The sequence below is a fragment of the Geotrypetes seraphini genome, chromosome 3, assembly GCF_902459505.1.
Source record: "Geotrypetes seraphini chromosome 3, aGeoSer1.1, whole genome shotgun sequence".
Lineage (NCBI taxonomy): Eukaryota > Metazoa > Chordata > Amphibia > Gymnophiona > Dermophiidae > Geotrypetes > Geotrypetes seraphini.
The window spans coordinates 106,386,020-106,403,067 of NC_047086.1; the positions used below are offsets into that span (position 1 = coordinate 106,386,020).

Consider the following 17,048-nt stretch of genomic DNA (forward strand, 5'->3'; position numbering starts at 1 on the left):
ATAAGATGGGCCCAAGTACCGAGCCCTGGGGCACACCGCTAGTCACATTTTCCCAGTCCGAGAACTTCCCATTTATGCCCACTCTCTGCCTTCTGTTCTCCAGCCATTTGCCTATCCATCTTAGTATATCTCCTTCTATTCCATGGCCCTCTACTAAATTGTATAACTTACTAAAGACTTGCCAGTCGATAGCTGTAAATTTGTTCCAACTCAAATCTGCTCTAGAAACATCAGAATCCAGCAGAATGGGGAAACTCCAATGAAGATCAGTGGGGTCAACTAAGGTTGATCTTAGATTTTGTATTTTAGTATTAAAGAAATCAGCCAAACCATTTGCAGATAGGGTAGATTCTTCTGTAGTATCAGTGAATGTCTCTGTATCGTACAAATCATTAACGGTTAATGGTGCTTTACCAATAAGTTAGAATCTTGCACACAATCCAATTCCAGTGTCTTTGACCTGGATGCCATGTCTTTTTCATATATCTGTAACTATGAGAGCAGCAGATGATAGAGCACTGTTTCTTAACACGTGGTATACATACCCTTAGGGGTATGTGGGCCGCTTTTTGGGGGTACACGGCCTGGCTGCCACAGAGGATATTCCCTGTCCACCCGTCGAAGCTGCAACCACAGCCGGGGATCCTTCCTTGCAGCCCATCCCACCCATTGAAGCTGGGGCCACTGCTGGAGATCCCTGTCTGCCCTCCATCCCTGCCTGCTCGTCCATTGAAACTGATCCCTCCTTGCTTCCCACCCCACCCAATGCCAGGGTTCCTTGCTCCTCCTTCCCTCCTGAAGCTGACCCACAGGGCTTCCCTCCGACATCAGAGAAAAGCCTTCCGGGTCAGCGGGGGTGGGTGGTCCCAGTTACCTCCTCACTCATTCTGCCTTCAGTGGCTTGTTCGGGGGACACACAGCAGGCAGCGATTTACACACTGCATGTAGCTGACCTGGAAACCTTCTCACTGATGTCAGAGGTGAGGCTTGTGGGTCAGCCATGTGCAGCGTGTAAATCACTGCCTGCTACATGTCCCCTGAACAAGCTGCTGGAGACAGAAGGAGCAGTGCAGTTCAAACAAGTAAGAGGATAAAATAAGAAAGGAGGGGGGAGGGAGAAGAAGTGTGCTGGGATATTGTAGGGGTACGATTCTTGGACAACAGCTTGAAGGCAGAGAGGGGGAGGGAGAACAAACTGGACACAGAAGGAAGGGGGCATGAACATGGAACACAGAAGGGAGGGAGGAAGGGTCACTAACTTGGGATAGGAGGGAGGGAATAGAAAGGGAGAATTGTTGGGCATCAGTGTGTGAGTGAGAGGGAAAGGAAGAAAGAGAAAAATTGGGCATATATAGAAAGAGGAGAGAGGTAGAGATGCATAGGGAGAGAAGGATGAGAGGAGAAATGGTGGATATGGTGGTGGAGATTGAACAAAGGGACAGATTGAAGGGGATGAGAGAGGGAAAAATTTGGGATGTGGCAGTAGAGGGATGGGAGACATGTCTGGATCTCTCAAGACAGATGGACAGTGAGAGAGAGGGAGATTTGTTGCTAATAGGGGTGGAGGAGAGAGGAAGAAAAGTTGGACTCATGGAGGAACAGAGAGAGATGATGGTTGGAGAATGGAATGAGGTCTGGAGGAGAAGAAGTGTAGGAGGAAGAAAGAAAGAAATATTGGATGCACAGTCAGAAGGAAGTGCAACCAGAGTCTCATGAAATCACCAGAAAACAGAGGTAGGAAAAATTATTTTATTTTCAATTTAGTGATCAAAATGTGTCAGTTTTGAGAATTTATATCTGCTGCCTATATTTTGCACTATATAAATGATAATTAACATTTTTTTCTACATACAGTGTGCTTTGTGTTTTTAAAATTTTGTGGTTACCATTATGTATCAATAAGATTATATTGTGTGAATATGAATAATGGATGGAAGAAATTGCATTACAATTAGTACTATTATTATGGGGATGGAGTCAGGGGCAGAGCTTGGGTGGGTATGGGTGGAGCTTGGGCTGGGGTACTCAGTTGGTATTTGTTAGCATGAAGAACTTGAGAAACACTGTGTTAGAGGATATAAGATCTGTAGGGTTAAGAAAGGGAGACCCATCAATAATTGCATACTTTTCATTAATCTAGTAAAGACTGTGAAAGTGGTAGAAGTATTCATATACCCTCAACCTGTGTTGGTAACAAATAATTCATTTTTACCAGACCCAGAGATTTTTCAGCCTATTCTCTGTGTGGCTAAGCTAAAATATATTCCAGTTAGCCAAATCTGTAGATCATGCCCGAATAGTAATTTCATAGAGAGCAGGCCTAGATTTTTTTTTGTATAGATTTATATTTCTTTATTAGATTTATAATTTTGACAATCAAAATCAAAACACAAGAAAAATATCATGAAATTGGAAATTATCATTAAATCCATGTAATTCAAGGAAAATTTTTTGAATACACAATATAGTTAGTCCACAATCAAATGGAGACGGTGCTGAAATTGCTGAAATTTTACAAACAAATTATATAACCAGGAAAACCAAAAGGAGGCTTGACTGCCATAGAACATTTCCTTATCTGAATGGACTGGGAATCAGGATTAATTATTACTTACTATCCTGAGACGCAATAAATTTAGATAACTGCTGCGGTTCATAAAAAACATATCTGTTCTCTTTGTAAATCATTACACATTTACAGGGGTACCTCAGAACAAAGGTCGCCTCCAACTGAACCACCTTAGGTCTCAGTATAAGAAACTTTTTCCTTCTCCTCTGTGTTGGACATGAAACATCTGGGTACATTCTTATAGTAATAGACAAAAAGGGAACATCTTTATATTTGAAGAACATTTTTAACATTCATTCCCTATCTGAATCAATAGCGAACTGTACTAATAGTGTAGCTGGTACCTGAGTCTCGGTTTCCGACCTCTCTAGGAAATTAGTTAAATCCAAACTATCTGCAGATAAGTTCTGCTGATTGGGATTTTGAGACCTAGGTCTCGCCGGTAGGTAATATATTTTAGAGAGAGGTGGATATGAGGAATCAGGTACTTTCAACACTTCACTTAGGTAACGCTTGAACATATGATTTGCCGATATGGAAAATAATTTTGGAAAGTTAATAATCTGCAAATTACTTCTCCTAATGGAGTTTTCCACCATTTCTTGCTTGAAATGTAGACTTGCTCTATCTTTAACCCAAGTTAGTGCTTGCGCTTCCAATGATTTTATTCTGGTATCACAGTCATTTGATTTATTTTCCAATACTGAAACTCTGTTCTTCAAATCCAAATTTTCTGATAGGACCGCAGTACAACTTTGAGAAAGTTGCTGTATCTGGTTTCCCAGAGAAAACTGGAGAGTAGAAATAGCCTCCCAAATTGTTTCCATATTGAAGACTTTAGGTTTAAGTAAGGGCAAAAACTCAGTTCTGGTTCCCCCTGATAAAGCCAAAGTGCTTGCGTTTGCTGCAGATACTCCCGAAACAACTTTTATCTGATCCTCCTCTCGGCTGCTTAGATGAAACTGCATACTCTCCCTGCTTCTATATGGTTCTGGGAACTTCACCCTGCTGGGCAAGCAAGAAGGCATCCTGGATACAACTCGGCATTGGCTGCTCCTCACCCACTGCTCCAACTTCTTCTTTTGCTGCTTCAGGACGAGCCGGAGGACTCTGTTCCTCCGGAGAGAAGCTGACACCCTCAAAGGAAGGGAGACGCGCCTCAGCCAGCACTTCCCCTCCAGTCGAGGCATTACCCTCCGGATACTGCTGTGTCCCCTTGCTTTGCTGCATGAACTCGCCAATCGGTCCAACTGTAGGTAATCACTCACCCGGTAGCCCCAAGCACTTAGACTTTCTTTTTATCATTTCTAGGTAAGAATAATGCTCTAAGTCTGCTATGATGTCGGCGTGCAGATTTGAGCTGCCATCTTGTCAAGCTCCGCCTCCCTCCTGCAGACCTAGATTTAAAAGACATGTTGAGAAACCAGTGCATAGAGGGTCCTCTGTTATTGGTCTATTTTCACATTAGAAAATAGACACAGTAATATTAAAGATGAGGTTACATCAGCTACTGTGAAACAAATGCATCCACAGATTACCCCAAGGCTTCATCAGCCTGGAGAAGAGACAGCTCAGGGGAGATATGATAGAGGTCTATAAAATACTGAGTGGAGTAGAATGGGTAGATGTGAATCTCTTGTTTACTCTTTCTGAAAAATACTAGGACTATGGAGCAAGCAATGAAGCTACTAAGTAGTACATTTAAAACATACTGGATAAAATATTTCTTCAACTAAATGGGTAATTAAACTCTGGAATCTGTTCTTTGAAAATGTGGTGAAAGTGTTTAGCTTAACAGGATTTAAAAAGAAACATTTGGATAATTTCCTAAATGAGAAGTCCATAAGCTATTATTAAGATGACTTGGGGAAATCCACTGCTTATACCTAGGATAATCAGAATAAAATATTTTTTTCCTCCTTCGAAGCTTGCCGGGTACTTGTGACTTGGGTTGGCCACTGTTGGAAACAGGATACTGGGCTTGATGGACTTTCAATCTGTCCTAGTACAATTACGTTCTTATATTTATTTCCGCATACAGTTCATATTCCTCTTATTGACTTACTATTGCATTCACTCTGCAATTCCTCAGTTTCTGGCATCTCTTATCTCTCCCTACACTCCTCCACGGGAGCTCTGTTAAGTGGGTAAGCCTCTCTTATCTGCACCCTTCTCCTCTACTGCCAATTCCAGACTCCATCCCTTCAATCTTGCTGCACCATATGCCTGGAACAGACTGCCTGAGTCAGTATGTCAAGCTTTGTCTCGGTCAAATCTAGACTAAAAACCCACTTTTTCAAGGCTGCTTTTAACTCCTGAAGGAAAGTTGTAATAAATATGCAAGGATTTTGGATAATTATAGATAGGAAGAGCTGCAACAGCTAAACACATTACTAGAAATAATGTTACCCATTTTCCCTAAGGTTCGTTTTATGCTGAAGTCTCACATCTCTTATTTTGTCTGATGGTTTCCAAGGAGATGCCCTAAATGAGCAAGCTCACTGATTTAATGCTCCTGTTGGATAATATCTTTGTGCTCTAAAGATCTATTTTGTTCAATATATGCTGCTCTGCCCTTTCTCCAGTGGGCATTTTGCTTCCCTTGCCTGCTTCTAATGGCTAATAATGAGATGAAATAAAATACTCTGTAATTTTCCATCACTTCTGCTGTTTTCTAATATGAACTTAGCCCACATTAGGAATTGCTTCAGATACAATAATATGGCTAATTTCTCTCTGAACAACGATAACAACCTTGTGACTAGTCTAAGATGTTTTTATATATAGTGCAGAGTTTAATAATCCCCAATGATTTTTACCAAATAATGCCCAAACACTATGCTTTCTCAAATATCTATTATAAAAAGAAATATTTGGCTACTCTTCTGTGTGTTTTCAAACTCTCAAAGATTTATTCACCAGAACCTCAAAGAAGATATTCTGACCCCGTATAACATAATTCTGTCCACAGAGCTAAAAACTAGTGGTAATCTGTCAAGAGAAAAAATGAGGGGGTGGTCTGGCCATCCTAGTCAAAAACAACCTAAACAGATATACTGAACAAAGCCTCTACTCCCTACATGATCTACTCACCTGCCAATTATCTGGTGACACGCTAAAAGGCTTCATGACCTGCTTTCTCTGCTACGCCAGGGAAATGAGAAGTTGCAAGATCTGAATTCGAAGATTTTGCATTCTGAAACTCATTATTGCCAGCACACAACCTGATCCTAGGAGATCTAAACATTCACCTCGAAGACCATATAAGAACATAAGAATAGCTTTACTGGGTCAGACCAAAGGTTCATCAAGCCCAGCAGCCCGTTCTCACAGTGGCCAATCTAGGTCACTAGTACCTGGCCAAAACCCAAGGAGTAGCAATATTCCATGCTACCGATCCAGGGCAAGCAGTGGCTTCCTCCATGTCTTTCTCAATAACAGACTATGGACTTTTCCTCCAGGAAATTGTTCAAACCTTTCTTAAAACCAGCTACACTATCTGTTCATACCACAACCTCCGAGTGAAAAAAAGGTCCTCCTATTGGTTTTAAAAGTATTTCACTGTAACTTCATCCAATATCACCTAGATTTTATAATTTTTGATGGAGTGAAAAATTGATCCACTTGTTCCCTGTTCTACTCCACTCAGGATTGTGTAGACTTCAATCATATCTCCCCTGAGCCATTTCTTTTTCAAGCTGAAGATCCCTAACCTTTTTAGTCTTTTATCCATCCCCTTTATCATCTTGGTCACTCTTCTTTGAACCTTTTCTTGCACTGCTATATCTTTCTTGAGATAAGGAGATCAGAATTGAACGCAATTCTCCATGGAGCGATACATGGGCATTATAATATTCTTAGTCTTGTTAACCATACCTTTTTAAATAATTCCTAGCATTCTGTTTGCTTTTTGGCCCCTGCCACACATTGGGTGGAAAGTTTTATCATATTGTCTACGATGACACCCAGATCCTTTTCTTAGGCGCTAACCCCTAAAGGTGGACCTTAGGATCCAGTAACTGTGATTCGGGTTATCCATGCGTTGAATACATAGCACATATATTACCTGGACTTACCATGGAAAAACTGAATGCAGGAATTTTCAATGGTCCACAGATCAGACAACTTATAAATGACCCACATTTCATAGCATGAATGAAAGAAATCGCATCATGTGCCTGGTCTTCATTTGTTCTTGTGAAAAACTTTCTTGGCAACAAGAAGGCAGCAAACTACTTACAATAAGTAGAGGATATGCTCTTTCATTTCAAAAGGCTTGGCTGTAACATGAGTGTTAATGTCCATTATCTGCACAGTTAGATTGCTTTCCAGAGAACCTTGGTGACTTAAGTGAAGAACAAGGTGAACGATTTCACCAAGACATAAAGACAATGGAAGACAGATACTAAGGAAGATGGGATGCACACATGATGGCAGACTATTGTTGGAATCTTATGCATAATTGTCCTGGCAGATCTCAATCTCAGAAGCTTCTTGTATGCCAAATGACTGGAAAGTTTTTATCATAAACTTGTGTTTTTGGTATGAAATAAGTAGATTTCCATGTTGTACACTTTTCTTTTAGGGGGTCTTTTACTAAGGCGTTACCTGATTTAGCGTGCGGTAAATGCTAACGCATCCATAGAATATAATGGGTGCATTAGCATTTAGCACGCACTAAATCGGCTAGCACACCTTAGTAAAAGACCCCATTAATTTTTAATATGTTTCCTTTTTGCTTAAAAGATATTAATTTAAAAACTACATTAAAATATCCTGATTTTTAAAATCCTTCTATTGGTTGCACTATGGGGTCCTTTTACTAAGGCGCGTTAGCCGTTTTAGTGCATGCTAAATATAGGATATAATGGACGCGTTGGCACATGTTAGCGTTTAGCGTGCGCTAAAACAGCTACTGCACATTTGTGAAAGAGGGGGTATATAAAATATACTGATTTTTTTAATGGGAGGGCAGAGTGAAGAGTGGTATATGGCAAATGTTCTCTATCTCAAAAAAATAGAGTTGCTAGGAGAAAACTGGTACTATGTTTGGAACCAGCAGGTCAAACTATACCCAGAAACAGGTCTAACATTTGAGGCACCAAAATGATTGTTGGCCAGTGTAATTTGACCACTTTGATGGTTATCTTTTGGCCCCTTTTATCAAGCTGTACTAGAAGGTTTTTTGCGTGAGCCAGCATGGTAAATGTTTGAATGTTCATAGCACTTACCTCACCAGCCTGCGCTAAAAACCTATAACGCAGTTTGATAAAAGGAGTGGTGGTGTTTGTCTCTGATAGAGACAGAATCCCTAGACATCTTTTTTTCTGCTAGGTTGCAAATATTTATGCCCATGAAATCTATATTTTTCTTTTATGTGCTAAAACTGAGAAATTTAAGCCAAGGTTTCTTCAACTCTGCCCCAAATATCAGAGGCTGGGATTGGTTCTTTAAGAAAAAAAAAAAAAAAATACCAGGAAGTGTTTTGCTAAGTTTACAGGTCAGCTAGATGTGTTTTGGTATCCAGCCAATTCAAGGAATTTAATATCCAGGAAAGAGTCCTTAACAGGAGTCTAAAGGGGATTCATTAGAAGTTCAGGCAGCTGTTAAAATAAAATAGCTATTATTAGTGGCTATTTGAATATGACTTATTCCATGTTTTTTTCATTCTTGTTGAAGTGCAGCTTCTTTCTCACATGATAGACTTATGTGACTAGTTCAACTTTATTTTCTCTGTCTCTATTTTGAAGCTATAAGATCTTTGAAAGGAATTTTATTTTTCTTGTGGATTCTTTGTTATCCTGTAAAAACCTGATAATTTTTTAAATGAAAAAGAAAATTCAGGGAGCAAAATATTTAAATACAATACATAAAGAACTAGGGACCAGATGCACAAAATTCTGGCAACCCAGTAAAAAATACCCAGATGGGAGTGATTTTGGTTTTCTGGGCTATGCTAGCATAGAAATTTTTATGCACATCATCTGTGCTGAGCAGCCCAGTAAAAGGGGGAGGAACTGTACCTGGTGCCTGTTCAGAAGAGCAAAACATTGTTCAGTTTAGGCCCAGTGTAGCTCCTGATTGCTGGAGCTTGCAAGTCATATTTTTCTTTTTTCATTTGTGACTTACCCAGGATCAAACCCACAAACCCAGGCTGATGAGGCAGAAGCTCTAACTACTAACCACTTCTCCACACTGTGTAGGGTTGTGCTTGAGATCTGATAAGCAGCAGCAACAGCAGCAGCAAAAAAAGAGGTCCCGCTGCTTTTAGAACTCAAGCACAGGAGGAATGGCTAAGTGGTTAGAGCTCCTGCTTCTCAGCAGCCTGAGGTTGTGGGTTTGATCCTGAGCAAGGTTTTAGATTTGTACTTATCTGTTATATGAGTGTATGTCCCATGCTTAACAGCTGCAACCTGCCCATAGGTGTGGGACATACATTCACATAACAGATGCACAAACATCTACCAGATGCACAAACATCTACCAGCAGCTCCAGACTTTGCACAAAACTTTACCAAATAAGAGGTGTGCATTCCCTTTTGTGCATCACAAGGAAAGCTCATTTAAATACTCTTTGAGCTCCTTGTAATGCATTTGCATAGGGTTTTTGGTAGCCACTACAATAATTGGTAGAAGTCCCTGAGAACCCTTTTGAGCATCAAAGATTGGCTGTAACCTGTCTTACTTTGCACGGCAGACTTTTGTGCATCAGGGTCTAAATTCTGTATATGGCACTGAAAGAAAATGAGTTCTAAGCACTATTCTATAAACAGTGCTCAAATTGGGCACTACTTATAGCAGCGTCTTGCAAACTTTGCAAAGCTGCAGCACACTAAACGTGGTTGCTGCTACTCAAGGGCATCCGAAAGTGCACAGATGTTGACACAATGATGTCACATGCATGGATGATGTCATCACGTCGACGTCTGCGCATGTGCGAAGGCCCTCCAGTTGGGGCCGTGAGCTGGCAGTGGGGGGTGCTGGAAGAGAAGAGGTGCAGAGAGAAGGAGAGGGGCAAGCGCCGGCTGACTGCCTATAGGATGTGCTTCTCGCCACGAGAGGCATGTCCTATAGGCAGTCACCTGGCACTGGCGCTTCTCCATCTCCCTGGCATATCGCAGCACACCTGGAATCTTGGGTGGCACACATTTTGAGATACACTGATTTATAGAATAGCATTCGGTGCAGGAATACACGCCCAATGTTGGGAATGAGGATTCACACCAAGTGAAACCTGGAATAAATCCTCATGTCTAAATTAGGTATGGATCTTCCTTATTCTTTAATACTGTGCGCAAATTCCAAGAATGTTGTGACCCTTCCATGCCCCTCCCATTGCCATGCCCCTTTTTAGATCTCTGTGTATACATTTACACATGCATTTTTATACAACAGTGGCTATAAATATGTATATATGAATTCTACATTTTGCCAATCAGTGTCAATAATTGATTATTGATTGTTAGCACTAATTGACTTAATACAGAATACGGCCATCAGATTAATATGCAATCTTCATAAATTTGATCATATCACCCCTATATTTGAAAGAAGCCCATTGGCTCCCAATTAAACATCGTATTGCATATAAATTACTTTTGGTAACTTTCAAGGTTTTGACTACAAAAGAGCCATCCTATCTTGTACGTTTGTTAGGTCCAACATTTTCTTACAGTTCAATTGCATAGAGAAATAGTTCATGAGCATGTAAGAGATGCAATTTTCTTTGTTAACGGTCCAAAGTTGTGGAACTCATTACCATTAATGCTCCGACTAATAACTTCTATTGATATGGTCAAAGTCATTCTGAAAACTTTTCTTTTCAATGAAGCATATTAAGCCATAATTATGTATACAGTGCTGTTGGTATCAAGCAAAACAGTAAATAACCCGCATGTATTTTTCCCTTCCTTCTTTTCTATATGCATTTTGTAGTTCTTCCCCCTTGACCTTAATTCCATGTAAAGTGGAACCTTGGTGTGTGAGCATAATTCGTTCCAGAAGCATGCTCGTAAACCAAAGTGCTCATATATCAAAGCAACATTTCCCATAGGAATGAATGGAAACGCGGGCGATTCGTTCCACATCCCAAAAAGACCTCCCCCCCTCCCCCGAGGCCACTGGTGCACTTCCACCCCACCCCACCACATCCCCAAAAGACACACACACATACCCCGAGGCCACTGGCACGCTTCCACCGCACTCCCGTGAACTGGCTTCGCCCACCCCACCCCTGAGAATCGACATCACCCATGAGAACTGGCATCGCCCCCTCTGCTCGTCCGCCTACCCAAACCCTTACCACGATCGGGCCAGCTGGTGCCAAAAGAGCCTGCTGCCTTCCACCTGCCGGTGATCTCTGCTGGGCCTTGAGCATCTGTGAAATGTGATCCTTCTTTTTATAGGCAGCCAGTAAATACAATTCCTTTAGGACTAGCATTGTATGATTAAAACCAATAGTTCTGCTGCTCTGTTCTGAAGGAATGAAGACATTATGAACTAATCCAGGTCATTTCCTGATATAAACAATTTCAGTAATTAAGGTGACATGTGACCAAGGCAGGAGTAATAACCAGCATGTTGTATACAGCTTAAAAATATTTCAGTTGAATATTTTACATACCTCACATTTCTTTTTGTGTAAGACTTTATGTTAACCAGTGAATCCTTTCCACCTCTGAAGAGAAAAGCCCAAGGCTGCCTCACCGACGAGAAGAGCACAGCACAACAGAGAAGTCGTAAGGATAAGATGTCAATAATTCAGCCACGGGTGTAAAATTCAAGATACACTTTATTGAATGTAGCACTGCGAAAACTCGAAGACTCGACACTGACAGTGTTTCGGCATCTATGCCTTTGTCAAGAGTCTCAAAGGCTTATTACTCTATCACATGAATAGAGCATTCAACACAGGTCAATGTAAAGAGCGAACAGAGTAGTAACTGGTGTCCAAAGCAAAGCTGAGGATCACGAGTAAGGAACAAAACAGTAACTGGTGTCCAAAGCACCTACAATTTGTATTAGGTGCCATTTATAGAATTGGGGCTACATTGCATAGAATTTTCCTATCCACCTTTTTCAAGATAAATGAAAATATTCTTATAAAGGGCCATTTTCAATAGGACATCTAAATCTGAATTAGGATGTTTCACATAAGATGTTCAAAGTCGGAGGTTGCAAAATGGCTATTTTCTAAACTGGCAATACCTCAAGATTTCCAATTTTTTTTTTTTAATCACCTACTTAGACGTCTTTGCCACCAACTTGTCCAACTGTTAGGACACCCAACTTTATTCACCATTTTTGACCACTAAATTGTCCAAGTTCAAAATGTCCAAATCCAGACCATTTGGACATGGGAGGGGCCAGTATTATAAAGACTGGACCACATAGACATGTTACTAGAACAGTGGGCACCTTAGAGGGCTCTGCTGTGAACTTTATATAAAGGGTGCCAGAAGTACATCTCACCATAACCCACTTTTACTGCATAATGAGGCCTCCAAAACTCCCCCCATATCTACCATACCCACCTGTCTCCCACCCCAATAGCCCTCCCTTATTGCTGCAGGTATCACTTATATGGCAATTTAGTAGGATTTTGGTGTATTTTGGTGACCTCACACTTTCCACCATAAATGTAATGGTTAAAGTGGTTTATGGGCCTGGGTCTACCTCTCTGTGGCTTACTAACCCACTCACCAGGCTACTTAAGACACCTGTGTGATGCTCTACTAGACTTTTCCATATCAGATGCTGCTGTTCTAGAGATAGGTATGTACTTTTTAATTCAGATTTTTGTGGGGTGGGAGGGGTCAGTGACCACTGGGAGAGTATGAGGGATCATAACCTAATCCCTCCAGTGGTCATCTGGTCAGTTTGGGTAACATTTTGGCACTTAGATGCTTTTAAAACATCTAAATTCTATCCAGGACGTCTTGGGAAAGGTTTATTACTGCACGAGGTCCAAATCTAATCTAAATTCTATCCAGAACGTCTTGGGAAAGGTTTATTACTGCACGAGGTCCAAATCTAAGCCTGCCCAAAGCCTGCATATGACATACCTCCAACATTGCCCCCCCCTCCCTTTAGTCTTGGATGCTTTGTAAGATGTCCAGAAAGACAGTTTTAAGAATCAGCACTTAGATGTCCAGGTGCTGATTTATGCCATTTTGTGGACGTTTTAATGTTTTGAAAATGCCCATAATAGTTAACTTTTACTAATAAGTAATAATAATAATAATAACTTTATTTTTGTATACCGCAATACCACAAACAGTTCAGAGCGGTTTACAATGCAAAAGACTGTACATATACAGCGAAGATACAATGCCAGGGAATGTATTATGCAGTTGAGAGCTGTTTACAATGCAGGGGACTATACATTTACAGTGGAGATATTTATACAGTGAAAATACAGTGCAAGAGACTTGTAGAGCACGATACAATGCAAGAGACTATATAATGCGGTTAAGTGGATTACTATGCAAAGATAGTTACATATAGAGCGAGATGTCAATAAACAACTGGATAAGAGTGGAAGGGTAGGAGGAGGTTACAAGTAGTTGATTTGAATTTTTACATATCTATGAAGCAAAATAATGCTCCCTTTTCTTAGCTAACATTTGTCACTGGCCATACAAGTACTCTTGATTCTCAAATATCTGAGACCCATGAAGTGCTAAATGCTTAGCTTCACTTCTGCTGTTTCTTTCCAGCAGAGCAGAGTTTTTATGTATCTTCAAAAGACAGTGTGCCACTATACCCAAGAAAAGATCAAGCTCTCAGAGATTAAAGCATAACGTCTTTTGAAGTTCCATACAACTCTGCTGAGCTGGAGAAAAACAGCAGATGCAGAGCTAAGTATCCAGCATTTATTTTCAAGAATTTTTATTGAAGTTTCCCCAATTATGCACCTAGTGTGTCGACTGTGTTTGAGAATCAATAGTGCTCATATGGTCAACAGACACTATTTGCTGAGATGAGGGAGATAATTTTTGAATAAGAATGTGTGATGAAAAGTTCATGGACAATTCCTTATAAGCAGAGCTTAAATGAGAGCCCTTTGTGCTATGTGGAGATTGAGCACTAACAAGAACTGTGCTCACCTATATCTCTTCAGATCAAGCTGTACTGAATGCTGCCCAATCACTTTAATTCATTTCTGGAATATCATCTGTGTATTTTCTTTTATTTATTAATTATTATTATATAGTTTCCTCTTGTTTTTTCTTCTTTTATGAAAAAAAAAAATCATTTACGTGTCTTGTTTGCCAGATGGAATTAAAAATGACTGGTGTAGGAAAGCAAACTGAACTGAAGGAGATCCCACACGTCGCCAGTAAGATTTGTTAAAAGCTTCAAGCTTCTGGGCTAGAAGGGAGTTCTGTGCCTGGATCCATGAAAAGATGTCACTAAATAGTATGGCTGCTTTATCCTGCCTATCACCAGATAAAGTATGCACTATCATGTTTGTATGTGAATATTTAGTGGCATAAATTTACAAGACTCCTTTTTCACATTTTATGTAATAAGATATATTAATTGCCTTTATGAAGAGATTCACCCAAGGCAGTGTACAGTAAGGTACATCTTGGCATAAAACTTGCAATTTTATTAACAGTGTAAACAGTAGTAAAATGAACAAATATAAGCATCGGGTGGTCAGATTAATAATTTTATTATTATGTGAAATGGTGTCAAGCAGTTTTGTGGTAGTTTTACAATAAAATACAATAAAATTAATGAAGTGGTTAAATGGATTTTAAAAAATGCTATTTTCAGTAAAGGAACTTGATTTATTTAATATTGGGTGAAACTATATGAGGATTTAATATTGGGTGAAACTATGAGAGGATTGATGAGTAGTATCATATATATGCGAATATAAACCGACCCAAATATAAACCGAGGTAACCTCTCCCCGAGGAGGAAAAAAGATTGACTCAAATATAAACTGAGGGGTGGGGGTGGGAGAGGGTTAATATTCAAGTACAGTGCCCTGCCCTGCCAGGCTCTGCACCCAGCCCTCCCACTCACTCCCTTCCCTGCTATGCTGGTCTCTGGACCCAGGCCCCCTCCCCTCCCTGCCTAAAAACTTTTAACTCCCTCCCACCTGTGTGGCATACCTTTTAAATCCCTAGTAGTCCCGTGGTAGGCCGGGACAGGAGGAATCCCTTCCGTTTCCTGTCCCGGCTGACTCTGAAAACTTTTTACCTCCCTGGCGTATCTTTTGAACCCCTGGTGGTCCAGCAGTGAACCACAGCAGGAGCTATCTTCCTTCACTCCTGCCCTGAGGAGAGCCACAAGCTGAATGGCTGCCACAAGTTCTCACGAGTTCCTTGACTTTCTGTACCACAATGAATGTCATTTATTTATTGAGATGCCCATGCAATCTGTGTTACATAAGCTAAACCTCCATACCCCTTGAAGACATGATTATTTAAACACAGGTACAATATCGATCATTGGTGGGAAGTAGATGTTTTGACAAGACACTGTATTCTTTCTGAACATCTTTAATGACTTTCACTGCATGGCTATAGGCCGCATTGTAGCTTCTCTGCAGGGAGATGTGAAGCAAAGATTGTATCAACTGGAGCAAAGGTGGATTTTTTTCACCGAAAAGGATTTGGCCGAAAGGATTAAATCAAAAAGATTGAGTTTTTTTTTTTTTTTTTGTTTTGTTTTTTTTTAAGATTGTGATAATCCGGAAATAGCTCACACACCGGAAATGAACAGATCAGCGTTTTCTTAATGCGGAGCCTGCTGCAAGCTGTTAGTGCACAGATTAACAACTTCCTCTTATGCAGCCAGGACTACTGGCAAAACAAGATTCTTATTGGGAGATCGATTACAACTTGAGCTGAGGAATTTAAATAGTTGTAAAATATGGCGCTGAGAAGCTTGGGCGTTGCAGCACTGACATTTGGGGAATTCTTGAAGAACTCAACAGACAGCTAAGTTTTGTTTGTTTATTTTTGATGGTTTGCACATCAGTGGGATGTTCTTTGGTGAGATATGATTGGTATTTTGTGAGTGGAGTTTTTTTTTTTTTTTAATGCCTGTGATAGTATTTTGGCAGCCTTTCACAAAGTGATTGATAATTGCTGCACATAGTTTTTGAGGCTTTTTCTCCACTATTGTTGAAAAACCATATACTACGTAGTCTCTCCCACTATTGGCACAGTAATTTTCAGATAATTTTGTTATAAGAAAATTTTGGACACAATTTATAGAATTCCCTCTTTTTCTGCATTATGATGATTTGGCTGAAGGGCTGGTAAACAGAAGGGCCTCTTTTTATGAAGTCACGTTAGCGAGTACTGTGCCGCAAAAGCTCTTTAAATCTTTATGGGCTTCGAGGCATTTACTGCTACGACCCGCCCTATCGAGCTTGATAAAAGAAGCCCTAAGTGCTGTGTAGAGAATGACGTGTAGAGAATGACACGGTGACAAAATTCAACACCATTCCCGTCCCCGCGGATAACCGCGGGAAACCATCTTCATGTCATTCTTTAAGGAAAGAGGGAAGAATCAGAGTATGAATGGCCACAATCACTGACCCGCAAGCTTTGCTTTGAATAATGCTGGTGTAGAAGGACAGAGGATGAAATAAGACACTAGAAAATGACATGGGTTTATTTCCCGCGGTTATCCGCGGGGACGGGAACGGTGATGAATTTTGTCACTGTGTCATTCTCTAGTGCTGTGTAAGTGAATTTGAATTTTAAGAAAAGCAACTTTAGTCAGATTTTATTTAAAATTGCAAGGTGATAGTTATAATACAGTACTGATACCCGAAAACCTGCATTACTGCTGCCATAAAGCAGAGAACTTACTGACAGCTTGCTGACAACTGTTTTTAACCTAAGCTATGACATTAATTGGGACAAAATCTAGTTCTTTTGTACAATTAAACCAGGTTCTCAAAGGTCAGTGGTGACTGGTTGGTACATAAGACTGCTGATTTACTGTGAACAGTTATAAGGGCTGAGTTGCTGGGATGGTTGCTGTGCACAGAAATGAATACCTGCAGAGCCTGAGAAAGTCCTTTTATTAGAATATAGTTTACATGTAAAAGAATAGCAAAGAATTCTAGCCTGGGGAATAAAATTATCATATTTTCTTTAGTGCAGGGTTTATACATGGTAAAATTAATGGTGTGCCATGCACCTAGCAATAGAATCACTATAGGAAAGGAAAAGAGTCCAGGGCTTTGCTTTATAACCTTTTGCAAAGGCAGGGAGTACCTGCACAGGAATGGGGAATGGGGATCGCGGGAATCCCACGGGTCCTGCGTGGGTCCCGTGGGAATCCCCCCCTAACCCACGGGACTCCCACGGGGACCCACCTCTAGCCAACGGGACTCCCACGGGGATGGAAGGCTTTGGAAGCAGGGTTCATCCATATAATATAATGGACACATCAGCCTTAATAAAAGAGGGGGTTTATAAGTTAATTACCTGAACAGAAAACA

General features: G+C 40.5%; 1 protein-coding gene across 3 annotated transcripts in view; it reads right to left on the reverse strand.

Moving 5' to 3' along the window:
- The window catches only part of LOC117357727, a 78,423-nt gene that overhangs the window by 35,606 nt on the left and 25,769 nt on the right, over window positions 1–17,048 (reverse strand). Inside the window, exons 2-3 of one of the 3 annotated variants that reach the window (XM_033938712.1) lie at window positions 10,872–10,946; window positions 2,395–3,966 (exon numbers count right to left, since the gene is read on the reverse strand). The exons of 1 other annotated variant lie outside the window; for it this stretch is intronic. In XM_033938712.1, the coding sequence (XP_033794603.1) occupies window positions 2,863–3,759 (897 nt within the window). In that variant the 5' untranslated portion in view covers window positions 3,760–3,966; window positions 10,872–10,946 and the 3' untranslated portion in view covers window positions 2,395–2,862. Of the gene's footprint in view, window positions 1–2,394; window positions 3,967–10,871; window positions 10,947–17,048 lie in introns of those variants that run through there. One more of the 3 variants, XM_033938713.1, reaches the window with a different exon arrangement.